We start from the raw sequence: 27,075 nt of genomic DNA, 5'->3' as shown, positions 1-27,075 counted from the left end.
TGTTTAAAAACAAGAAAAGAAAATCTCAGTTTTTATATCTAATATTTAGTAATTTGCAATCTGTTGTGCAAATTTTACACAGCTTTTCTGGAAACTCCCCTGTATAAAGATAACATACAGCAGGTCTTCAAGGGCCACTGCAGCACAGTTTTTAGCTCCCTGCTTAAACACACCGGATTCATCTTAAACTAATTCAATAGTTTGTTACAATGAGCGATGAATTTGAAGCAGGGAATACTGGGAGTTTGATGTTCCTGACTTAAAGACTCAGACCCTCAAAGATTTATAGTCTACAAAAGCAGTGTTTTTCAGTCAAGGCCCTTAGGACGCACTGTCCACCACATGTTCATCTGTTCTTACTTACTCCAACACATCTGATTCAGATTAATGAGCTTCCTCATCAAGTTATTTGTGAGCCTGTTAACGAATAATTAATTTTATTTAGATTTACCTAAAACATGCAGGCTAATGCTGAAGACCTGGATTATGAAACCCTCTGCCAATACATCTGGCAAAAGACTATTTGAGGTGCAACACCTCCAAACTGATGAAATGAAAACAAACAAACAAAAAAAAACAACAACCCAAAAATAAACAAACCAATGAAATGATTAGAGCATGTATGAGAAAAAAGTTGGGAGGTTTTGTTCCCTTTAGTTTCAGATAAACTCAAATGTTACCAACATGACTTGACAATAATCCAGAAAACAATGTAGCCTTGCTTTCAATATATATTTGCTTTTTTTAAAACACAATAACAGAGGTGTTTTTCACAGATGTATTTATCTACTTCATTTACAGCTTTTCTTCTTTTAACATGACAAATTTATCAGTTAACTGTAAGTTTCATAACATGGCAAAGCGTAAAGCAACCTTTCAGAAAATTATGCTTTCAAGTAATAATGACAGAAAAATCTTGCAGACAGCTGAATATTTGAACCAAGCAAAGAAACATCATATAGATATGGCTATACTGTGCATAGAAGTTTTACAGAAGAAATGTGCTTACATGATATTAGTGTCAATGAAGCAAGATAAATCCTGGTTGTCATTTAGCAAACAGAATTTATCTGAATTTTTGTTGTATCAAGCCTTATCTTTATTACTGCTAAACATGATTGCAAAAGAAATACAGTACGAAGAGTTTTTCTGGTGTCATACAAAGAGATGAAACGGACCAGATTCAGCCTTACTGATACCCTGAGACATTCATCTTCCACCTCAGCTTAGATGGTCCCAGTATTCCTTCTGATTCAGTAACTCTACCAGGCACTATCACTTTTTTCCACAAAAGCGTGTTGAGTCTCGCAGCATTAGAGCCTCTTGTTAATTCTCTTGAAAGTCACGCCCTTCTCTCCTGGCGTTACACAAGTCTACACAATACAGAAAAAGATACATAAAGATGACCTGGGCACATAAAATGAGTCACTCAGCTTATGATAGTTTGTTTAGTAAAGACAGCACAGTTTGAAAGCGGATCATTAGATGATTGCTCTTACCATGACCAACTTATCATCAATTATCTCTGCTGTGAAGTGGTACTGTGGAAACTGTATCGAAATCTTCCCGCCTTCCATAACTACAGGAGCCTAAAAGCCACAAGTAGAAAGGGTGTTTAATATTGAGGAAAATGTTCAGTTTTATGTTCAGTGCATATCATTAGCTCACCTTAAATTTGGTGCCTGTCATTGTCAGCAGTTCACATTCCTCACCAACGGTGAACTTATTGGACCAACTCCAGTTTGGGATGGTTTGTGTCCAGGTGAAGTTGTTCCCCTCCTGAAGCACCTCTGTCACAACTTTGTAGTCAGTCTTGGCACTTGCGAGCCCTGCAAAAGAAAAGACAAAAGTTCCAAATAAACGAAGGCTGACTTAAGTTGATCAATAAGTTACACATATAGTCAATAAAAATTATTAATACCAATGAATTCCAGAAACTCCACATAGTTCTCTTGACTCTCAAGCTCATATTTTCCAGCGAACGCCATGATGCTGATTGAGAAGTGATGAAATAAGGAAGGAGTTTATGAGTCAAGAGAGGAGTGGCTTCTTACCTGTTCCCTCCTCTACTCTCCCACATTGTCATTTCAACCCTCACATGTGTTTAAAATGATAGCTGTGCTTTTCCAACTTACAACAGCATGTCTTGTTCCTGTCAGAATCTGGTTTTTCAAGCACCTCTGTACAACTCAAACTTGGTTTGCAAGTTGGAGCTTGAATGGGGTTGTAAAACAGGGGCATAGAATACCTACGTCTTGATGCCTGTTGCAAACATTTTTACTTTCTGTTTTTATATTTCTTAACCCTTTCTGGTGGACAAACTGAAATAGTGAAAAATATCAGTTTTCATCCATAGAAAAGACTGTTATTGTGATATTGGAGTACACAACAAGACTTTAAAACTAGGCTGTTTTCTTCTATAATAAAATAGTTATTGGTCAGTACTAATAGTATATGTTTTTATATTATTTTGAGAGGCATTTTGCATGTCAAATGAAGTGATCGAAATGGTAATTTGCCCTGTAAAGGGTTTGAAACTGCCAGATGAAATGTATGAAACAGAACTGAAAATGAAACTGTGCTGAAACAGTCTTGGATACAGTGAACACAGACATTATTTGCTGTTAAGATGTGGAGTCATTACTATGGAAGTGTTTTGTCACAGCATGATATATTGATTGTTGTATCTTTAAATGATCAGAAAATAAAGAAAATTATAGTTTGACAGAGAAAACATGACCTATAAAACACAACATGACACGTGAAAATGCTGTTTTCTGTCACACGCTCCTCTTCCACCACATTAGTTTTTCTCACCATTCCTCTCATAACATGTGGAATAATGTCTCTTCCTCTTGCAAAACATAAGCAATGACTGTACACCTCAGTTATGAGCACTTACAAAATGGAAATGAAAATATTTGTTTAGCTCTGCTGTCAGATGAAGACATTTCAGAAATGTAATTGTTACCTCAATCTGTGTGAGATTGTCTAAAGTGGTGGCCAATTGTTATCAGTATGCTTTGGTTTTTGTGTGAACTAAATGAATGAAAAATGTATCTTCCTTTTAACTATCTGGTAAAGTGCCTGTTGGCAGATATTATTACTTTGATAGAGACTGGCTAACTGTCCTGTCTTAATGCCATTTGGATTGTACATATAAAATGTGTCATGGTTACAGTAGGCTAGGTGGAGTTTTTCTCATGTTCATACAATACGTGGTGTGATGTGTGGAATATATTATAGGGAAGGGTCTCCACCTCATAGTTTTCACCAGTTTTTCTTTACTTTCAGACCTGGTTATCTAGCTCACCTTGCGTCCTGGCAGGTTATTACATGGCATTTACTTTATTTACCTGGTTATCTTGTCAGAATGAGACTGTTCTCTGCCCAGATACATCATTTGCAATTATAGGCTGTTTAAACAACTTATGATTATGTGAATCAGAAACCAACCAGAAAAATGGCATCCATACATGTGACAGTTGTGTTGTAAAAATGAATTTATATAAATGTTATAACAGTCACAAAAATGCTAAAGTGCTGTTGTGTTTGTGGCTGAAAGTAGCTCAGAAGTGAAACTAATTTTGCTTATGAGCACATCAATGACTAACTCCTACATACTCTGGAGAATTTTCTAACTTATTAAAAGAAACATTTGTTCTGATGTGGAAATGCTCATGAGTCATTGCTGTTTGAGCCATACTTTAGAGACACTGCCACAAGGAAAATTTAAACAGTTACCTATATGGTCTTATGAGTTGGAAGACTTAAATTCCTGAGAATTATATCCCTAATCTTCCACATTCATCAGACTGCCTCCTTCACAATATTCCTTCCATGTTCTTACTTGCAGTCTGCTCAGTTCTTCCTGTTTTTGCTACAACTTGTCTTTGGCAACCAAAAAGTTTTGAAAAAAGTTTTTCAATGTTGTCCTGTATCCAAAACTGAGTTGTATCCATGATCTGGTTTCAATTCAGGCTAAATCTCATAAGAAACAAAATTCAAAACTTAGTTGTGCTGTGATCCATGGATAAAAACTATGATATTGTACCATATTATCCCAAGGCTGTTGTTGTCTGTCAAGTACTCATGTGGTGTGGTGAGAATGCCAACACACGCAATAAATAGAGAAGTAGAAAAGCAGAGGGAAGTAGAACATGCAATGAATGTGGAAAATGTTGTGAAGGACTTTTCTCACACTTGTTGCATGCTGGCTTTGGGGTCGTTGACCTGACTGGTGATAATTGCATGCTCAAAACCAGCAAATTCTGCCAACACTTCCAATTCATGTCAAAGAATTTACACTTGACCTTGCTCAGGGGCTTATTGTGGTTTCCTTCTGTAATCACTCTCTAGGAACTTGAAACTGGATCCTTCAGGCCCTAGACCACCTAATCTCTGGGCTAATGCTCCCCATTAGCAATGGAGCAGCTTAATGATCCATGTGTAGTTCATGGAGTGCAAACAAACAGATTCGCTGTGTGAAAGAATAAGTTATTTTGTACATCACAAACGGTCAGAGATGAGTAGTGCTTAGTACTGTAACCTTCTGCGTTAAATATTTACTTAGACCTTTAACCCTCGATGGGGCACTCAATGAAATACCTTGAAATTAGAAATTTGAACCTGAAATGGTCCTTCTGGTTTGTACCAAGACCTCCATTCTGTTGTTACATTTTTTTTTTTTTTTTTTTTTTTTTACAAATTTGTTTTATGCTGAAAAGGAAAGAAAACAAAGTGCTCAAAAATAGTCACTTGCCTGATAAAGGGTGAAGTGTAGAGTTTGCATGTTGAGTTGGATTTTTGGTGAATGCTCAGGTTTCCTCTACTGGTGGAATGGTTCTTTTATGAAAATCAGACATGAACATGGTCCATATTTTAAATTGCTTTACAATTCAAACAACATTCACTCATTTACACAAACAGCATCTCTTGGTCTATATACACTTCTACAGGCTACAGGTCCTTTTTAAAACCATCATATTGATATTTTACTCATGAATGGATGCATCAGATGCATGTGAATCCTCTAATCGCTGTTCCACCTGAGCCACAGCCACTACTGGAGCCATAATGTAAGAGATTTGATATTTGGGAGTATGCTGATGAGTGCACACTTGATTAACACTTGGGTGGAGGGTGTATCACTTTGGGTGTGTATTCCTAGATTACAAATAGCTGCACTTACCTGAGCCCATCATCTTGTCTTGGAGGATGTAGGGGTGGGGTGAGCTTGGGAGTAAACCTTTTGGTGACAGCAAGGGATGTAATTTATGCATCTCGTTCTACGTTGTTTACTTTGCATATGCTGATTTATTTTGCTGCGACACTGAAAATAAACAAACGTAAGATGAAGAAGTTGCAACTTAGTGCGCGTCATCAAAATGTCCCTTGTTAAGCCGCCACCGGCTGAAGGAAGTGGTGGTGTTGGACAGTTAGACGCAACACCCTCCATTGCATATGTAAGTAGACTTCTGAATTCATTTGCCACTTATTTAAAACAACTTTCATTTAACTTTGTACAAGTTGCATTTGGATGATCGAGAAGACAACATTTATTTGTAATTTGAAATATTATGAATCATGAACCTTTGTTCTCCATGTTGTTGTCTCTGAGTGACTAATCCAGTTTGTGTGGTCAAATAAAATGTACTGGTTACTGCTTTTTTATTTTAACAAACAGACACCAGAATTCATTCATGGCCTCAGTTTGGGAAGGTTTCACCCCTAGCAAGCAATAAACTGAGGTAAAGCTAAATGTTTATATATATATATATATATATATATATATATATATATATATATATATATATATATATATATATATATATATATATATATATATATATATATATATATATATATATATACACATATATTGTTTATATATATATATATATGTATATATATATATATATACAAGCATTAACTCCTCCCAGAATGTAAAAGGCACAAACATTTTGTCACTTTTATAATTTTGCAAGAAAGAAAAACCATGTTCAGGTTGTAGGTAATGCTCAAGCTGAGTTATACAAAGCTGACATGCAGTCACAGTTTCTTCAGGAAAAACACACACTTAATTGCAAATATATTATCAAATATCAATACTGAGTCAGAATTGTTTCACTTCGCCATCAGAGACACACTTTGCATTTTAGGCTATACTGCAAAGTAGTTGTTATTAATGGGAAACTTATGGTCTGCTCCTGTTCGATGATGTCATAGTTAATTTACCAGCAGTTTTAGTTTTCATTCATTATTCTTGCAACAGTACCTCCCCCTTTTAGCCAGGCATCAAAACAAGCAGAAACATGTTGAAACTACAAGAAATATTAGAAACGTAATTTTCCTGTGTTCTCACAGAGGCCAGATTTTTCTATGGCAAGTGCTGAGAATATTTTATTGAAGCCTTGGGCTTTTTTTCTTTTTCTCTGGTTTTTTTTTTTTTTTTTGGTAATCACATCATATATTGTCTACATTGAGTGAGTGCTTGAGGTAAGAGCTGTCCTTATCATATAACTGTCACAACATTTTTTGTTGTGGCTGTAAGAAGCTGTTTTGATTTAATAATGCTCAGGCCAGGACCCGGGTCAAGACCCAAGTCGGCAGAATTACAAACATTCTCATCGTTGACTCAATATGCTGGCTTCATTGAGCTTGTTGGTTGTCAGTAGCACCTTTCAACTACTAAGCAAGCCATCTGATAATATTCATGTTTTGAATATCATCAGATGATATTCATCTCAAATATGTTGAACTTTACTTATTACCAAACCCTGGTATCACATGAAAACTGCTCCACCGTTGATGTGTTGTGTTGCAATCATTATTCTCTTAATTAATCCCCTATTTTCAGATATTTTACAGGTTAAATAGTTACTCAAAATTGTCCCTAGGATTGTGTGTGTGTGTGTGAGAGTGTGAATGGTTGTTTGTCTCGTTGTGTTAGCCCTGCAATGGACCTGTCCAGGGTGTACCCCGCTTGTCAATGACTGCTGGGATAGGCTCCAGCTCCCTTAATCGGACTAATCGGTTTGGAAAATGGATAAATCAGTCTGACTCTCGTTCTTTAGGGGAACCTACCTACTCCCCATTTTCACCTTTTTCTAATACCAGAAGAGCCTGATCAGAAGCATTTTCTCCTTCCTTTCTCTGCTAATCAATCACTATCATCTGTACTTTGAGACGGTTTTATCATACCCTTCCATCTGCCATATCAGCCTCAACTTAGATTAAGCACCAGAAAGTAATTGCAGAAAAAAATTGATTCCAATTCTGTATCAATAAATCTTTCTATGTAATTTTTTAAAATTGATCTCTCTTTATTGAGCTACCCATGACCTATATCAGTCCGATGCCAGTCCCACTTATAACTCATGTGGAACCCACATACAGATGGTGTCTGGGCCTCTTCTAGTCTGCATTGTGTTTCCAGTTGCATCACAGTAACTAGATGGCTACAAGATCAGCTCTAGGACAAAATCCCCAGATTTAAATGTTTTGATCCTATATTACTGAAAGTGAAACACAAAACAACTAAAGAAAAAAATAGCAAACACTTGTCTATATTTTTTATTATAGTTACTTGCTTTTTTTGGTGTCACATGTTCACAGCTAGAAACATAGCTCATATCTTACATAGTTTTTTTTACATTTAGGAGACGTGTACTGATAAACTGATCCCTGTAAAGTACAGCAAGATCTTTAACTTTTCTACTGATACCCAGAAACAACCAACTAACCAACGTGTTTATGTCTGGCAGGTTGCCATTGTGATCATTCAGAAAAAATATGCGACAGCTCAAACAATACTTAATCATTCAAAGTGAAAAGTGAACCCCAAATATTAAACATTTCTTTGCTAACAACACTACTCAACCTGTCAATCAATTCTTTGTGTGTATTCATATTTTGTAGCTTTCCAAAGGGAACATATACCACATATTTCTTGAGTTGGCCAGAAGATATGAGGAAGTCTGCCACCGTGTTACTCCTCAAGTAATGGATGAGTTGATACTGATGACACCACCTTTCTCTGAAGACCTTCACATATCAGGAAACCAAGAGGAAGTAGAAAAATCAAAGGTATAGGACACATCTATTCTATTTAGGACTGTTAAAGTTAATTAAACTTACGGCTAAAAATGAATCAGTTTGCTCACTTTATTACATCAACTTTGTAGGAATGAGGAGAATTCAAGAAAACACAGCAGGGACTGAACCATTCATACACCAAGTTATTCCAATTTGAACAGAATATGCGCCTATTTGTTGAATTAAATGGAATCCAAAATGAATGATGTCAGAGATAAAGTGACATATTGGAGCCTTTTCCACCTTGTTCTTGTTTCAGTCAGATGATACTAAATAGCAGGTGGATGCAGTGGTCTACCTGCACTCTAAGGAAATCTTTCAGGACATCAAGGGACACCATGTCCTTCTGGAATATGTCACTGGTGAAATGAGGGGATGACTGATTGATTTCAGCTGTGGTGACTTTGTGGTTTGTGGACATTTTATTTGGCATAATATTTGGCTACTGCCGGCCAGTAGACCAGGTAACTCTGGAGGAACTAGAGTGTCTTCATTTTCACACAAACCAATCAAAACCAATCACCAAATCACCTCAACCTCTTTGGTATGAAAAGTCCTATTAAAAAATTAATTTGACACCACTTTTTATAAATCGGCATATAAATACTTTTAGCATGAATGGCCTGGGTTGGATGCATTTATGTTATGATAAATTCAGTTGAATTGAGGTGTAATTGTCAGAGAACTGTGTTTTTTTTTTTTTTTTAGCTCTAAAAACTTTACAGGTTTATACTTGAACTTCAGTACAATGTGAACTACTCTCAGAAATACAGGCATAAAAACAGTAAATCTCCCTTCAAGAATCTGATATGCACTACAAGTTTAACTATAAAATAAAAGATAAAACCCACCAAATGTAAAATATAAATAAGAAAAATTAAATGTTAGTACTATATGAAATTACCACAATTTTACCTTCAATGGAGCAACAAAATTTAGCCTTGCAGACCGACCTCAAATAAGTGGCAGAAGCTGGATGTATGGAGGGATGGATGAGGTAAATTAAGTTTGGACATCAAACTCCAAAAAGGTTTTGAATGTGAACTAAAAGTCAAAGTATCTCAACTTCTACTTCATCGGAAAAGTAATTTTTAATGGATAAATGGAGAATTTGCCATAATTACATGGCATAAAGTAAATGTGAGCTGTGGCTTAAAAAAAGGGGTAGCCTATGTACAATAGGATGCCCTGTTATGTAGCTATGGTTGAAGTTATTTCTTTAGATAAAAAAATAAAACAAATAACACCCATTGTTTTGATCAAATGCTAATAATTCTTCTAAAACAAAAAACATAAGAATCTGCCACCTAACATTTGCATTTGAGCAAAGTTTCAGTTTTATTTATCAATCACATTTCTACAAACTGACCACCAAGATGAAGTCTGATGAATTGTGCGCACAGCAGAAAAAACCCCCAAAACATAACAGATTATACTTTCATTTCTTGTTTTCACAATACGAAGATATTAAGTGAGTATAACAGAACAGTAATCCTTTGTCTTATCACACTTTGTACAGGAGTAAAACTCTTAGTCATAATCAGTCTATTTTAGTGGGAAATGTAGACTTTCAGCTAAAAGGTGTGAAGGGAAGTCTGTGATGAATTGTCATCTTTTCCTCATTCAGGTTTCACTCTATTTAAATTAAAATGCATGCAAATTTCTCTCCAGGCCACAGAAGGCACAAGCAGTTATTTTGATGACCTGTTTTTAGCTCATAACCGTTCACTGAAAGAAACTTCTGTCTTTTTAAGTCACAGATACAGAAATATAAAGCAAAATACCTGTGATACAGCAGCATACTTGGTTATCTTCACCTCACATTGACCACAGATGACAATCCACTGACTAATATAAATGATCATGGATCATGTACAGTGAAACTTGGGAAATCCTGCATCCAAGCAGTGGTTGCAATCCCTATCAGGAATTAGTCCAATTGCAGTTAAACGCAGCAGTCACACCTTATCATCAGGCACCATGCCGTCTTTGTTGAGTCCTCCCTTGTTTTTAATGTTCCCATAAGAGAATGAAAAAACACCTCCGACAGTCTCCTGTGCTGCTTCTCCCCCTGTCACCTCTTGTTTCAGAGCTCCCTGCTGGCAACCGTGTGGATTGCCAGGTAATAGATTTGGTGTGGATTGAGTAGGGGTAGTGGCTCCCCAGATGTATAAAGTTTCCCCCTCAGGGCAAGGAGGGAGGCCCTTGCTTAGGTAGCTGGGGCTTGGACTTGCTGAAGATGGCAGGGTACGCTGGCTTCCATTTAACCAGCCAGAGTTGTGATCTGTCGAGCTTTTGCGTGAGTGTCCAGAGGAGCTGAAATTAGAGGAACGGTAGTTGTAAGCTCTCCAGCCAGGACGTTTCCGCTGCTGACACTGGCATCTTAGGATCCGGATAAAGGCCAGTTTGAACTCACGGCTGTAGCAAGGATAGATTATGGGGTTCAGGCAGCTGTTGAAGTAGCCAAGCCAGAAGATTACTTTGAAGAGGACCTCAGGTGGGCGCAGGTTCACATTAAAAGACCCTGGTGACAGAAGATTGGAAGACAGATCAGTGGAAAAATTGTATAAAGTTGCTCTATGAAGAAAGTTTCTCCTTAAATATTTATATTTGCTGTGATGCATGTTTATTTCTTTCCCACTGCTTCATGCACCTTATTGCATACTAAGAGCCGCTGTAACAAGAGAAGATTAAATAAATTCTAAGTCTAAAGGGTCCCTTATTGTTTTATTTTTTTTTTCTTTAACACCATCTTAGAATTATAAATAAATTTAGGTTATTTTACATACAAAGTCTCAGTGTGTGTGTGTGTTTTCATTTGGGCATTAGTTGAAGCCATATGCTTCTGTGCATTAAATTTAGTGATAAAATGTGGGGCTGTTGATTGATTGACACCATTTATCAATTTGATCAAACAACATGCTCAGCACAAATCAAGCATTAAGAGGTATTAGATGATTAAACTATTGATAAAATTTAAAGACAACAATAGAAAAACTTATTTTATCTTATGTTTATATTATAGCTTAAATTTAAAAAGAAAAATGCATATATTTATCATTTCAAACTAAAGTTGGCAGAGGCTTAAAGGAACACTTTGTTGTTGGTTGATTTATGGTTGTTAGCACTTAATCCAATGAAACGCAATATCAGTTGTTGTCATGTGTAAGTGTATAAAGAGACTAGCTAGATTGCATTGATTTAGCCTTAGCTTTTTCCTCTTTTTATTTAATTAATTTATTTTCTTTTTAAAGTTAGTTTTTAATGCTTCCAGAACCCTGCTATACCATTTAAATGTTTATATAAAGCATTTTAGATGGTCTTGTACATAAAATGTGCTGTACAAATATACTTGCCTTACATAATGACCTACAAACATCATTTCTCAAATTCACTAGAGTACAGAATTCAATTTATCTAAAAGTTAAGACTTATAATGTATGGTTATTACAGAAAAATTGTTTTGAAAAAAGCCACCAGGTAAACAGTAGGACACTTTTAAGTCTTTTCTCTCATCTTCATTTGCATACTTAGAAGCTAAGAGAACATGTTGTGTTTTTGCATTCTTAACGCCTTCTGAAAATAACATAAGCAGGAAAGCAAAGAAGTGCATATAAGAAACTGAAAAAGTGGAAACATCTAATAAATAAATGAATAAAATGAGTATTTACGAAACAATACAGTAAGGCCTTGATAAAAAAAAAAACACCTAAAACTATTAGTTACAGACACAAATAGCAATTTTCCAATTCCAATCTTTGGTCTCCCTTTAAATAACACTATGTATAAGTCAAACATGATCTGCGGTTTCAGAACATGTTGTGAATTGCATCAGTACATTAAATGTGGTTGTCACTTTTTCTTTTCTACAGAAACCTGCAGATGAAGTTCCATAGGCCTGCAGGTTTCATTACATCCAGCAGATGGCAGCATTGTCAACCATGACAGTAAACATGCTCAATGCAATGATAGTTCCACACATTATGTGCATTCTAGGTGGGACTGCATATTGTGGAAAACCTTCATAAGCTGCTTTAAGGACCTGGTCTACAGTTCTGTAGAACTAAAGTGGCAGTGACTATGATTAGTTAAAACCTGCCTGAGCCAACTGTACCAGCTGGTTTGGGTATGTAAAACCCAAACTGTGTGTTTATTATAACAATAATGTTTTAAATTTTGACCATTTCACTTTTGCTTTGTTATCAAATTAAATCTCAACCATTTGCTAAAAAAACAACAAAAAAAAAAACAACATTTATTTTTATTATTTTAGTCCAAAAGAAACCTTTTTCTCTGGCCTTTTTCTTGTGTGAACATTAAAGGGTTATAAAAATTCAATATAGACTTATTTTTTTCATTTAAATTGCAACACTTTAACAAGAAGGAAGAGAGTGGGGTGAACTTGAATTCCCTTTCAAGTAAAAGACATTGAGGAAGTTGTGTTCCTTTGAGTGAACATTGTGAATTCAGTGGCACCTTATTCAAAGAGAGATTATAAAGGTTGGATTAACACAACAGACATTCCCATTATCACATATGCAGACAGTGTCAAAGATATTCTTTGTATCCAACACTTGCACAAGCCAAAGTTGTGTTTAAGATTCAACCAAACTTATTAACTTGAAGGACAGTGCTTGAGATGGAAACATAATGGTCCTAAACAGCAGGCTTATCATGGATGAAAATGAAAGCGTTTTACACACTTATTTGCATTAATCTATACTTGGAATGTTTTTTTTTGCAGATATATTTTCAGAGCTTTGATATAGAAGAGATATCTTCAATGCTAATCCGATGAGGGAGGGAAGCCTGAAAGCAAAAAACAGGCCATTAATACGCACAGCAAGACTAGAATTAGTGTGAGACAAAGAAAGACATTGTGTGTTTATGTGCAAGCAGATGTGAACACTTCTTAAATTAAACCGACTCACGTCCTTACATTATTATCACATTCCTGGAGAGCTGGAGATGCACTGTAATCATAAGCTTTCGAGTGTGAAATTAGCTCTGTTAATGTATGACAGACAGAGTCACCTCTACATAAGTATCAGATTGGCACCTTGAACAATTCCTTAAAGACTTACAAGCAATACATAACAGGTTAAAAAGGAAAAACAAACAAGCTATGCTCTTGTTAATCTCTTCATCTAGATGGAACTGTTTGGGCCACATTATAGAAATATATTATTTTTCAGGTTTTACCCAGTAGCTCTGAGTACTCCTGTTAGCGCTGTGTGCTTGTCTGTGACTGTGAGTGGCTGCCAGGCTGGCGATGAAACCAGAGAAAGCTCTCTGAATGTGTCTTGGCCTTCTGGGCTGCCAACGAACAGCTTTCTTCTAAGTAACTAGTAATTTCACTTGATGTTTTCCATTCTGGAAAACCTCTCAAATGTGCTTTCATAGTCGTCATGAGCATGCCTGGGATGCAGAGCAGAGGTGGTTGGAATACATATTTAGACAGTTTTTCATTCCTTTCCCATTCTCTGTATATACATCATCATGTGTCAGTCTGTTTCTTGCTTGTGGTTTGGAAATTATGATTGAATATGACTCTAATAACTGCATTCATCACAAGTCCTAAAAGCATAAGTATAGGTGTCAACTTGGCCTCTTTTTTACTATTGTCTATTTATTTATTTTGTTTTTCATGTCCAATCCAAAACACCTCCTCAGATTTAACCAACTTCTGGAGGGTCATGTTATTTAACCTCTTGTCTGCCTGCCTGAGTGGGAAAGCACCCAGCATTTGACCTTAACCCTCCCCTTATACCATCCACTTGAATGCAGAGTGAGCCTAAGACACACATAACTTTTTTTTTGAAAAACAACCTCCAACTGGCAAATGACCCTACAAAAAGTTAAATATCTTAAACCCACCATTAAGCAGCTGAATGGAGTCTCTTGAAATAAATAAATAAATAAATAAATAAATGATCAAAAATAAATTTAAATAAATAAAATCAATTAAAATAAAATAAATTTAAACAAATAAATACATAAATAAATTGAGCTGCCTTATACTCTTTTTACAATATTAGTTTCAAGTGTGTCTTGTTTTGTTTCATACTTTATCTTTCAGATAGCAAATTCTATACAATATGATGTTATAGTCTCATAATTTATACAAAATTAGCCTCAATAAAATTATGAAGACAAAGATATTCCATTTAGATTTATTATGACCAAGCTGAGCTTTGACACTACTAATTGATTACAAATTGACTGGAGTCCCCTTGTGCCAAATTGAATTAATATGATTATATTTTGAGATACACACACACATCCACTCACATAAGATCTTATAGTTGATGATGCACATCAGATTAAAAATCAGGTGAGAGAAGACGGTGTTAAAGTGCAGATTCCGGGGAGACTACAAAGATATTTCTGCAGCATTTCAGAGCAAAGTTGCCTCTGTCATCCTAAAAGAGAAGAAATTTAGAATCAGCAACAATCTTCATGAATCTGAGTAATCTGCCGAAAAGACAGTGGTAGAGAAGAGTGCCAACCCAAAGGTCACAATGGAATAAGTTTTAGATTGTGGAAAAGGGAGAAGCTTGAAGAAGTGCAAGGATCTGAGTCACTCTTTATCAGTCAGAGCCATTAATCAATCACTACCATTCCTTGCGTCAAACAGTAGTCTATTAGTGATTCACTGTCTAATTAGTTTATAAGGAAAGATGGATGAGGGAAAATACAGTGACAACTCTTTCTATGGTGTCAGACTGCACTAGGGGAATGCTGACACTTCAGCAAGACAACAATTCAAATCATATGCCAGTAAAACACATAAGTGTGTGAATGAAAAGTCTGTGAAAGAGCTAAAGCGGCAGAGACAGAGTCTGGATTTGGATCAAGTCAAATATTTCTGGAAAAACCTGATGGACTGCACGTAGACACTCCTCATACAGCCCAAAAATTTAAAAAGGATGAGAGATCTTCCTTTTACTGTGTGTCACCAAAGAGGACTTAAGGCTGTAATTTCACTAACCAGGTCCTGAGTTAAGGCGCCATACTCATTTTATTAAATAATCAATGAGGAAGACCCCCAGAACTACAAGATCTTTTATTTCCTCATCATTTTACAGTGTAGTATGAGATGATTCTAAAAGAAATTAAACTATTCAAGTAAAAATGTGGAAAAACCTGCAAGAGTTATAAAACTTGAGAAACTTTACTGAGACATAAATGAATTAGACCTGATCACAAACCAGTTTTTTTTAACTAACCTGACTGTAAGTTAAAACAAAAAAAAGGCAACAGCGTATGCTACAATATGTTATACTTTTCTTTTGAATAAAAATCCAAATAATTATCGTATATAATTCCATATAAATTAAAAATAGCACTTCTACATGATCAAAGATGGTGTGTCTGAAATATTTCTCTCAGTATCTTTGTGTTCTGTGCTAAGCCAGCAATCTTTTAAACATTTATGTTTTAATTAATTTTACTTTGATGAGACCAATTCTCTACAAGATTACCTTGACATAAAACTGAGAAGTAGCTAATCTAATTCTGAACCAGCGGTTATATGGCTCTCATGATTGGTTAAATCAAGAAATGAGACGATGTACGACGGATCTTCAGTTCGCTGAAACAGGCTTAGACAATGGCGTTTGGACAAACAGAGATAGGGTTCTCTCTCCTTCCCAGGAAGGGCCAATAAACATCCAAAGCTAATACAAAGACCAAAAGGTGGGCCAAGGCCATGTCTCCTCCACACAAGTAAAGGATTAAAGTGTAGGAAACAGAGGCCGCACCTTCTAGTGGCCAGATTTGGTGCATGTTTATGTGCTTTAGTTTCATGTGAATGTGGTCCATTTTTGGCAATGTTTATGTGTAGGCTATAGTATAAAAGGATGCAAGGGGCTTAACAGTAAGCCTGCTGTATAGATAACCATGGGAGGGTTGTTGTCGGTGGTGGCCTCGCCCCTTCTGTTAAGATGACTGCTCGCACCTCCTTCCTGAGGACAGGCGCACACACACATCTAACTATGAAACACAGGAACATCTTAACAAAACAAGGCATCCTGTTATTCTCACTAATTGGAAGAAGCGATGCCTTTCTGTGCCATGTGGAGTGCACGCACACACATCCTGTTTCATAACATCAATAAATATGATTAATATCGTGATCTGAAAGTACAGGAGTGTTATTGCCCACACACATAGCTTTCAATGAAACCACACCGTGAAGCTATTTTTGGAAAATTGGGTTGACATCCGAGAGACCCCTCGCCTTCACCCTCCTCTCTGCCCTGTGGCCCCTCCTGCTCAACTCTGCCTTTCTCCTCCATTGCTTTAACATGTAGCACCTTCATTATTTTAAAAAACCATTTCAATTACCCCTGGAGCAAAGGGTCCTTGCCAGCTCAGTGGAACACGAAAACACAAGTGATTCACACACTTCATGTAGCAGAGAAAATATCTCCTCAAAAATATGTACAGAAATATACTGTTTCTCACACTTAAAAATGTTGGTTCCTTTCACATTTGAGCAAACTGCTTGTACCACTTGGCTTACAGAGCCTTTCACAGGATGTGACTGCCTGCTCCGGGTGTTAAGGAGCTGCAGGAAAATATGTGCAAAGAAATGACACATGCAGCCCACTAATGATTCTTTTGTCTGAGCTGAGAGATGAGACCGAGACAAAAAGCGCTTACTAAGATACGTGTGAAACGTAGATGAGTCCTTCCGCTTATTCTTTATTGTTCCTCATGCTCCATGAAGGTCATGTCTGCGATGCATTAGCTGCATATCAATTATTATTCATGAAACCATTTATAAATCACTGTAAACACTTATGACAGCTCGTAGCTCAGTTTATAAGTGCTGGGTACAAAGCAGCAGATAATAAATGTAGTATTCATAATTCTTTATGAATATTACCATATTACGGTGACAGCTGTTCCATGCCTATTATTTTTAATTGTGTTGTATATTTTTTAAAGAAATAGCTTCTTAAGTAAACAATTGATACATCAACAACTGGATTGTGAACTTCTGTATTGGACTTTAAGAGCCAAAGCTGGTGAACATGAGACGGATCTGATGGAGAAGCAGATAAGACATATTTTCAATATACAACTTTAGGTTTTCATACATTACACTAAAGTATTAAAGGGAAAATCAATGATAAAGATTGCAAAATCTTTTTTTTTTTTTTTTTTTTTTTTTTTTTTTTTACCATTTTGTGTACGTGGTTATTTCTGATTTGAATTATTGAATGAGTGAGAATTGATTATAAACATTTATTGACTTTTACTGGTATGCAATGTTTTATATAGTTTTCAGACTACAATAATGGTGCAATGCAGATGTGATGTGGACATTTTGCCAACTTTGTCTTAAAATTTATGTTTTACTCTGGTAAGTTTAATTTAAAGATTCTTTGTGTTAAACTAAAATGAATAATTAATTATTCGGTCAAATTAAAACAAAATTATTGGCAAGAAAATAATTTTAGTATTTTTTTTTTAGAAATTATTAATGCTGGACAGTAAGTATTTATTTAATATAAACCAAACTATTTAGAAATCTAATAGGACCATTCATTAAGTATTAAACAGGAGCATAGAGTCAAGTTTAATCATACTTAACCAAACATCAAATGATAAACTTTTAATGATAAATAACCACAAAAACCTGTTGGTGAGGTGATTTAAAGATTCTTCACCATGATAAATAAATATCAGTAAGCTCTTTTGACTAAAATCTACCTGAATGTAAAAACAAAATGTTTACATTTCTAAAGGTGGGTTGCAGCAAAGAATATTAATTAAAACTAAAAATAGTTCAAATTAGTTTAGTAAAAACAGATTTAAAATAAACTGTCAAAAACTACTATCTGATTTATGTGACTAAGAATGAATATTAAAGAATTACTGGGATTATTATAAACCCAAATTAAAGCAAATAAATATTTATGCCCCTGGCTTTGACTGTTTAGAAACAGTATAATTTAAATTACAGCATGTCCAGACAGATATGAGTTAAAGTATTCTCTTAATTTTTGTTCTTTTTAATCCATTAAGCATGTTTCATTCACATGGAATCAGTGTTATGGGAAGCATAAAAACTTTGCACCATTTCATCAACGAGACATGTCTGAGAGATGCCACAATGCAGATTGTTTGTTCTCATTTGGAAAAAAAACTATATGTTGATAATTACATTTACTTTGGCCAAAACAAAAGCAGTTGGCTAGAATGCATAATTTCTGGTGAGAAAAAGCTAATAAAAGTGTGGTTTCAGCACAAGCAGGAGGTCCACAGATTTTGGTGGTTGCATGAAGGGGGTGCTCAGGGAAACTAGGTTGGGAACCATTGACCAATACAAAGATCTGCTTTCTGAGCAGGACAAAGGAAGATAAAACTTGATTGAATGAAGTAGCTACAGCAATGTGTTTTTTTCTTTTATTTTTATTAATTCAGCTCTTTGCTCTGTGTTTAAAATGCAGCCAACTTCAATTTAAACTGAGACAACTTTAACAAAGTTCCGCATAAAAACAAAACAAAACCAGAAGATTGATGTTTCTTCTAAAGTCTAAGATAGTTGTCACTTTTACTGCCGCATAATTTGAGGGTGTAGCATTATCTAATCTGATGAGATAAATAATCTTTGCAGCCTCAGTTTTCATTGTGCATCTACTGTGTATTAGTTGGGAAGAAGAGGAAGTAACTTTTTTATGCAGTGTTTGCTTTGGCCACCAAATAAGTTGATATAATCACATCAAGCCTGCAAAGTAAGTTACTTAAACACAGCCAGTGCATTTAAAACTGTGTTTAAAATCCATTGATTTGGATTATTCACACTTATTCACACATAACTGTTACTTAATTTAAAAAATATATTATTTATTTCATGTTTTAATGCAGGTGATTTGAAATCCAAATAGCATGTTTTATTCATGTTGTTGCTTTGTCTGAAAGTGGAAGAGATCTGAACCTGCAACCACAGTAAAGAAAAAAGCAAATGAAGCAGTTTTTACTTAAAAACATAGCTAAAAAGTTTACTTAATTTTATTTCCATTAAGTCATTTTACTTTTATTTAGCAAAATATGGAATTTGGCTTCAGACAATGTAAAGTATAGAGTTTTCACTCTTTCTGACAAAAAGGAAGCTGAAATTTTGTAACATTAAGCTAAAAGACAAAAATGATTGTATTGTTTATAAAACTAAGTTCTGTATACTTCAGTCTGCATCATGTTAGAGTTATTAAAGAAACATAATACTTAAAAATGTGTGTCTCAAACTGTGGGGACAGTTGCTTGCTTGACATTTATGTGCAAATAACAAAACAAAGTATTTACAGAATTTGACCTAGATAGGTGAGATCAGCTGTGTGGAGGAGGGTTGACATATTTCGTCAAGTTGCATGCAGAGGTTGAGACCCTGTGGATCTGAGGTCACAGCAGCGCTGTCAGGCAGCGTGCAGCCTCACTTTCATCTTTGCAGGCTTGCAGTTGTTGAAAAATCTGCAGTGATAGACGAGAGCGAAGCATCTGCAGAAACACATGAGCATACCTGCACGCTCGAATTTCACATGCCATGCATTGCAGCCCAGTATACACACACGACCAGTCATATCAGTGGGTGCATGCAGCGGAGGGAGCTGCGTTAATAAGTGTGAAGCAGGAAATCCCACTCTGCAGTTGGAGGCTAATAGATACCGAGGGAGCAACACAGACGGAGTGCCACCATTATCAGACTTTTATCTTAATTTTAGCTTACACCAAACTCACGGCGGACTTACAATTTGAATTAAATTATAGAAAGAAAGAAAGAGAGAGAGAAAGAGAAAGAAAGAAAGAAAGAAATAATTTTTTGGAAAGAGGAGTTTCAGTGTTCTGTTTAAAATAGGGAGTATAGTGCTTTCTCATTCTGTAAACTTCTCCATCAACATACTGTTGAACTTGTATTTCCTCTCTTATGTCTGACGCCACTTTAAAATGCGCATAAATTGAACTAGTGTAATGTTTTGTCTGAGTGTATCAGTATGCTGCACTGGAGAGTGCAAAAACAAACGTACCATGGGGGGGTTGAGGGGGATTTTTGGCAGTTTGCTGTGTTGTGTTATATAAAGAGGCCCTTGCCTCCTCCTACTTTAAATCCACTCTTTGAACTCTCTCAAGTCTGCAAATTAGAGCTTCAAAAAATTATGTTTGACATCTCTCAGAGAATTTCTTGAAGCTAAATAATCTCTGCTTTGTGACACTGCCACAGAAACTGATGTTTGTGTATCCATGTGAGGATGTGGCGAGCTGCAGCTTGAAGCCATGGGCATAAACACATTCCCATATGAACAAGAGAAAATAATATTTCCAGTCATATATAAACACACTCAAACACTGAGCAGTAGCTCACAGTCCCCTAAAAGTTGTCAGAATCAGGCGAGTGATCATCTATAACGGAGATCTCCAACTCCGCTCCTACAGGCCCGCTGTCCTGCAGATCTTTGATGTTTTTCTGTTCAAACACACCTGGCTCAGATTAATGTCTCAATAAGAGACTTAGTCAGAGATCCATTTAATTTGAATCAGGTGTGTTGCAGCAGGGAAACATCTAATTCCTGCAGGATAGAGGGTCTTAAAGACCAGGGGTGATAACTGATCTGTAACACACAATGCAAGTTCAATAAGTCCTTCTGTTTCGCCTCCATCACGATACAAAAACTTGTTTTGTTAGCCTCCTTGCTACGATGCCGCTCTGTGGGATGGGCATTTCACTGCAATATATTCTTTAATTTCCTCTGCAGCTTTTGTAACAGGCATGACTGTGTCTGTGGAATCAGGGAGCCTCGTCTGGATCAACAGGCCTTGGACAGCACTGACAGGATCAGAGAGGAGCCACCTTCAGTTTAAATGAGACAGGTACTACCACTCCCACCACATGCTTTATGCACCAAAGTGGGGGGCGTGGGGGTTTACCATAATAATTGCAATCTAAAGTTACAATTTTGAAGCTTTCTTGGGGCGAAGTGTGCTCCAGTGTTGATGGAAATTTATTAATAGGATGATAGATTGCTGTTGGCCAAAACAAGCCCCCCCCCTCCTCTTGACCAATAGCAGCTGTAACATCAGCACCATCTGACTCAAACACTGAAAACATAGAGAACCACCCACTCAACTTCCAGGCAAGCAGACATTAAATGACATGCGTCATCGTTCACTGCACTGAAAAAGCTTCTGACATGTTCAATGACACCCTGTAAATATCACTACAAGAGTAACACAAGTTTTCTTTTCTGTTTATCTCAGTTGATTTGGTAAAAATCTTAATATGACATGTAATGAGCCACAACCGGTCACAGTACGAACTAAACTGATCCATTTAAAAAACACAAAACTAATATATTGATTGTTTTTATCACCATTTCTGAATAACATGGATGCTTACAGCCTGTCCCACCCACCAATCTTATGGTAGTCTGTTCAATTTAGCCTCTAACTCAGGTTTGACAGACAAAGATGCTGCAGAAATTGCACAATTCTTTCTTTTCTTTTTTTTTTATCATTATGACTGCAGTGATTTTCTGTTTATTTTATGAATCTAATTAATGTTTAGTGGGATTGTTAATGTAAAATATGGCTTAATTGCATATGATTTTATCTTCTCATTTCTTCTATATCTTAATTTAGTGATAGCCTACTTGTGCTGCTGGTCTTAGGTTACATTAGTAAATTTTCTTTTAGAGCATAAGGACAATTTTAAACTATGGACATTTTTGTCCATTTTGGCTATTTTTCCCACTCTAAATCCCATTGTTACATTGGCTGTTTTAGTGCATATTGGACTTTCTCTTGTCTCTTCCAACAAATTTTTAAATTCAATTTTAATGTTATTTGACATTATTTTGGAGTCATGAGCTGATTTTAGAGGTGGACATAAAAATTGATCTTAATTTTGGCAAAAAGAAATCCAAACATCATAAAATGCATATTTATATTTTGTAATAGTAATTAGATTAAAAAGAATAAGGGGCACCACAAAGTAAATGAGCCTAGGGCGACCAAATTGCTAGCAGTGGCCCTGAATGTGACCCAGGGAACACTGCAAAGATAACAGTAATTGTTTGGATAAGCTTATACAAGGAATTTCTCCTCAAATTCCTAAAAGTGTTGTATCTGTTCTTATGTGGCCTGAATTTGGAGACTATAATGCTGTAAAACTTCAGATTTTTAGAGTAAACAGCACGAGTAATATTCTTACATTCAATCAAAATAGGCTATGGAATGGGAAACAATAACTTCGTTATATAAATGAATATAAGTTACAGAAATTATATAGATCCATTATGTCACATTTAATCCAGCATTTTAATATGACCATTACTATGTCAAAGCCAGCACACAGATTTGGTGACAATTCACAGCAACAAATGCTTCCAGGGAGACGCTCTCAGTGCCAACTGTATGACTTGCAATCATTGCAGCAGCACTTCCCGCAAATGATCTGCAAATCTCATTGAGTAGCTGAATATCCTGAAGTTTTAAAAGCTGGTTGGCTTTTATAGTGAAAATGGGTTATGGGTGGATTTTTAATAAACGACCCCATCGTTATAAGTGTTATTATGACATAAGATAAATTTGACCCACTGAACCTACCTATAGGCAAGGCCAAAAAGAAGGGCAGCCAGCAAAGAATAAACATGCCGACTACAACTCCCAATGTTTTTGCTGCTTTCTTCTCCCGGGAGAATTTAAGAAGTTTCACAGTGAGGGAACTTCTCGCCTGGTTCGCGCGCCCCTTGCCCGTGCCCGGATCCTCCTGCACCTGAGATCCCTTGTGGATCCTGAGGGTTAGCTCGCTGGTGTTCATCCTCTCGCGCATCACACCTGCCTCCAGGTTCTTAGTGGTCCTTTTAGCGACGATGTACACGCGGCAGTACATCGCTAGTATAACAGCGAGCGGGATGTAGAAGGAACCGAGGGAGGAGAAGAGTGCGTAAAACGGCTCCTCGGTGATGAGGCACACCGTGTCGTCCGGCGAAGGCGGCTGCTTCCATCCGAGCAGAGGTCCAATGGAGATGACCACCGACAACACCCAGACCCCGAGCATGGCCAGCAGAGCCCGCTTCTCTGTCACGATACCCGGGTACTGCAGCGGGTGGCTCACTCCAATGTAACGGTCAATGGATATTACGCACAGGCTCATGATAGACGCGGTGCAACACAACACATCCACCGCAGCCCAGATGTCACAGAAGATCCTGCCGAACACCCAGCAGTCTAGGATCTCCAGAGTGGCAGACACTGGTAGAACCGTGGTGCCCAGCAGCAAGTCGGCGATGGCCAGGTTGATGATGAAGTAGTTCGTCGGGGTCCGCAGGTGCCTGTTGCACACCACAGAGAGGATGACAAGGATGTTACCTGCGATGGCAAAGACGATGAAAGCTCCCAGGACCAAGCCAAGCGGGATGGCTCGGGTGAGGTCCACCTCCGTGCGGTCCCCCCCTGAACTGTTGGTGAAGTTAACCTGCAGAGACTCGAGCTCCGAGGAACCATTTTTCCACAAGTTTGTGACATTGTCAGTGCTTAGACTCATTTTGACTTACGACGTCCTCCATAGCAAGTTTCCGATCACTTGTTACCGCAACTTAAAAAAGGAACTTAACTGGCCACAAAAAAATAAAATAAAATAAAAATCAAACTTGTCTATGTCCGCATAGCTGAGAAGATTGACCGTTTTTTTTTTAATCAGTGCTGATGACTGAATTAAAACTGACAAATCTGTTTATTCTACAGCCGCGCAGTTCCCATGCAGTCCCTCTCTCCTCTCTCCTGAGGGCTCAGAGGAGAAGTGAGGATGGTAGCAGTCATCTCCTCCTCTCTCTCCCACCCACAGCTTTGACAGAAACTGACCAGACGTCCCCAAACACAAGCCGATGAAATGCGCATGACACACCGCGCGGAAAACAACGTGACTCCACAGAAATTGCTCGCCGTGCTTTTGCACCATTTTACGCAAACTTGCCACTCGGTGCGGAGAATTTCGCATTTTGGGGGTAATTACTGCATTGGTGTGTTGTATTCATTCTGTCAACCTGACCTCACATGTGTGGAACCACCACGACCTCTCAAAACAACTGTTTTTGTGCGGGTGGCACACATGAGACCACCCGTGTTTTTTCCACCAAGGGAGGGTGCCTAATTACAAGTGTTGCGCCTAAACCATTTCCCCCACTTCAAGGTGCTTTTTGTTTTTATTTTGCTTCGTTTGGGATCATGCCTTGATGACAGCTCAGAAAAAGAAAATATACACTTAAATCATTTTTAATATGTAAGCTTTGCAACATGTCATAAATATTGTGTTAAGATCCAATCAGTTTTTATTAAGAATTTTCAGTCAGTAACCTTAAAAGGTTAAGCCAGTAAACTCATGTAGATTAAGTTAAAAAATTTTAGGTATTTCTCATGAATCACATTCCTATTTTGGTCAAATGCAGGAGTTCATCTAAGTAATCTCATTCTGGACCCGCACTCACTCAGTGAAGAATGACTGATTTAATGGGCTGAGTTCCAAGGGCTTTGGTCTGAAGAATGGTATAGCCATCTCATATGACCTCTGTTCCATTATCAGACATCAGACGGTTTATTGAGTGAACAGAGTCTTATGGAACTATCTCCCTCTTCGGTAAGATTTTTCTTTTTCTTTTCCAAATTAAATGCATGACCAGATATGGTGACTTTTCAGCGTATTGACTGTCTTAAAGTTAATGCTGCTGCTTCTGTGATTATAAACTATAATCTATTAGTAACTCAGCTGATGCGCTGAAGAAACATCTTTTTTCTTAGCCTGTTTGGCTTATGTGGTACCTAAATAGAAAATAATTCTGTGAAGAGGATGTTTTTTTTTTAGCTTTTACTCTCATGTTATACTGGAAATCTTTCTTAGCACATAAAAGGTTTGGACCAAAATGACTTATTCTCTCTTCTTCAGGGTTTTCCTAAACACCCGAAAAGACTCTCAACTTTTCCTAATTTATTTGTTTTTATCAGTGTGATAAATTTACATAATGTCATTAGTGGTGAGTTTGGACTACCTCAAACAAAGAATGAGCAGCTACCTCACACTCCATTACTTTTAACTGATCAGGTGACTAATGAGGGCAGACTGGACCTTTTCAGAGGACTGCTTAAAGAAACAGATGCAAAAATGTGTTTGATTCAAACCCAGTATTTTCAATGGGGGTGGCAAGGATTTTCCAGTTGTCCTTTTGGGCAGATATTCCATTTCATGGGGTTTAGGGAGAGATAATAAGAAACGTTTTTCTGATATTGTGAATAATATTGTTGCTTAAACAGTTTTATTATCAGTCAGTATGCTCCTGTTCCTTGTGCTGTCATTTAAAGTCTTGTGTTTTATCCTTAAGTCAATTTTTTATGTCATTTATTAAATCTGAACTGTTTCGTTAACAGTAGATGTGTTTTGCAGTTTCCCTCTGTGATTAAGAAAGTATTTTTAATTTTTCATAGCGAGATTTATCAAACAGTATTCTGTACAAAAGACTGCTCTTTTTGTGTTTTTTATTATTCCAGACGTCAAAGGACGTTGTGTTTCATAACACAGATGAATGATCAACAAACTTAACTGAGACTCTCTGGCTGTCCTTGTTTGTCTGAGCCCAGCTCTGTTGTCTATGCTACTTTCTCCTGGTGGCACAATTGTAAAACATTTTGTAAGAAATTCATTATTGTCTAATGAGGATGTTGTCAAATTAAAATTTTACACTTACAAAAGAGGTCACTCTCCCAGGTTTTCTATTTGTCTGCATTACGACCCCTAATTCAGATGGATTTTCAAGAGGGCTATATATATATATATATATATATATATATATATATATATATATATGTATATATATATATATATATATATATATATATATATATATATGTAGGGGAAAAAAGTGGAGGGTACATGTTTATTAAACCTTGTTTACGACTAAGACTCCAAATAATATCTAGTGCCACTTATTACATTTAGAAACACTAATTAGTTAAATAAGCTACCCCTGCAGTTTAAGTGTCGCATGACCCTCAGTATACCTCTGGCTCCAGAGAAGGATTGCCCAGGTCCACCCCTCAAGAGCTTTAAGTAAAAGGCAAGTAGAAGAACATATTGAAAAAATTTCCTGAGACTGAAAACGTACTTTTTAGTCATCAAGCAAAACACAATTTCAGGTGTATACACTTAGCATTAGTCCAGGAACGTCATCTCCACAGTCGAGCATGGTGGTGGCAGTATCATGTGGTGTGGATGTTTTTTATTGTCAGGAACTGGAAAACTGATGAGATCTGAAGGAATGATGGTTGGTGGTACTAAACAGGGGCCTACTGCTAAAGCAACACTTCAGTGGTTTAAGAAGAAACATTTAAATGTGCTGGCATGGTCTAGTCCAGGACTCTTCAACTCTCCTCCACTGCTCTGGCAACTGTCCTGCGGGTTTTAGATGCTGTTCAGCTCCAGCACACTCGATGTAGATTAAATGGATCCAACAGATTTTTGTCGAGTGCTGCAAAATAATCCTTTAATTAAATCGGGGAACTTCTTAAACTAGGAGGGCAGTGACCCTCAAGCTTGAGTTAAAGAGCCCTATCCAAGTCAAAGCCTACACCTTAATCCAAATATGAATCTGTGGCATGACTTAAAAATTGCTGGATACCAGCCGAATCCATCCAGCTTTGAATGAGCTAAAGGAGTATTGCTTTGAAGAATGAGCGAGAACCCGAAGTGGAGTTGCCAAGCTCACAGAGACATGGCCTAAGAGACCCGCAGCTGTGATGTTTAAATCAATAACGACATGTTACTATCTTAAACTTCATGTGCAAAGATTGTGGAACAATTAAGAACTATTTACCTAATGCTGTTTGATGAGTTAATCATCTCTACAGAGGTTGTACTTTACCAAACCTCTGAACAGATACAGTTTGCATGCGGAGCTGGAGGAATGTTATGTTAGATGGACTGGA

At 36.9% G+C, this 27,075-nt stretch overlaps 2 protein-coding genes across 3 annotated transcripts; both read right to left on the bottom strand.

Annotated features, from left to right (window-relative positions):
• Positions 1-1,313: 1,313 nt before the first annotated feature.
• LOC306763373 (gastrotropin-like) lies at positions 1,314-1,988 on the bottom strand (the record flags this gene model as incomplete). Its single annotated transcript, XM_079250159.1, has 4 exons — positions 1,314-1,373; positions 1,500-1,589; positions 1,669-1,829; positions 1,922-1,988. The coding sequence occupies 4 exons, from the start codon at positions 1,986-1,988 to the stop codon at positions 1,314-1,316; spliced, it is 378 nt and encodes a 125-aa protein (XP_079106285.1).
• A 5,627-nt stretch (positions 1,989-7,615) lies between these two features.
• LOC306763097 (alpha-1B adrenergic receptor-like) lies at positions 7,616-23,880 on the bottom strand. 2 transcript variants are annotated; one of them, XM_079249788.1, is made up of 3 exons: positions 22,708-23,880; positions 10,514-10,621; positions 10,228-10,413 (listed from the first exon to the last, which is right to left on the bottom strand). In XM_079249788.1, the coding sequence occupies exons 1-3, from the start codon at positions 23,645-23,647 to the stop codon at positions 10,361-10,363; spliced, it is 1,101 nt and encodes a 366-aa protein (XP_079105914.1). In that variant the 5' UTR covers positions 23,648-23,880; the 3' UTR covers positions 10,228-10,360. The 2 variants fall into 2 exon arrangements, with proteins under 2 accessions (XP_079105913.1, XP_079105914.1); XM_079249787.1 differs by having other exon boundaries at positions 7,616-10,621.
• Between the last annotated feature and the right edge of the window lie 3,195 nt (positions 23,881-27,075).

Source organism: Telmatherina bonti, assembly GCF_933228915.1.
Source record: "Telmatherina bonti genome assembly, chromosome: 12".
NCBI classification, from domain to species: Eukaryota; Metazoa; Chordata; class Actinopteri; order Atheriniformes; family Telmatherinidae; genus Telmatherina; species Telmatherina bonti.
Note: the sequence above shows the minus strand (reverse complement) of the source record. Positions and strands in the feature narration are given on the sequence as shown.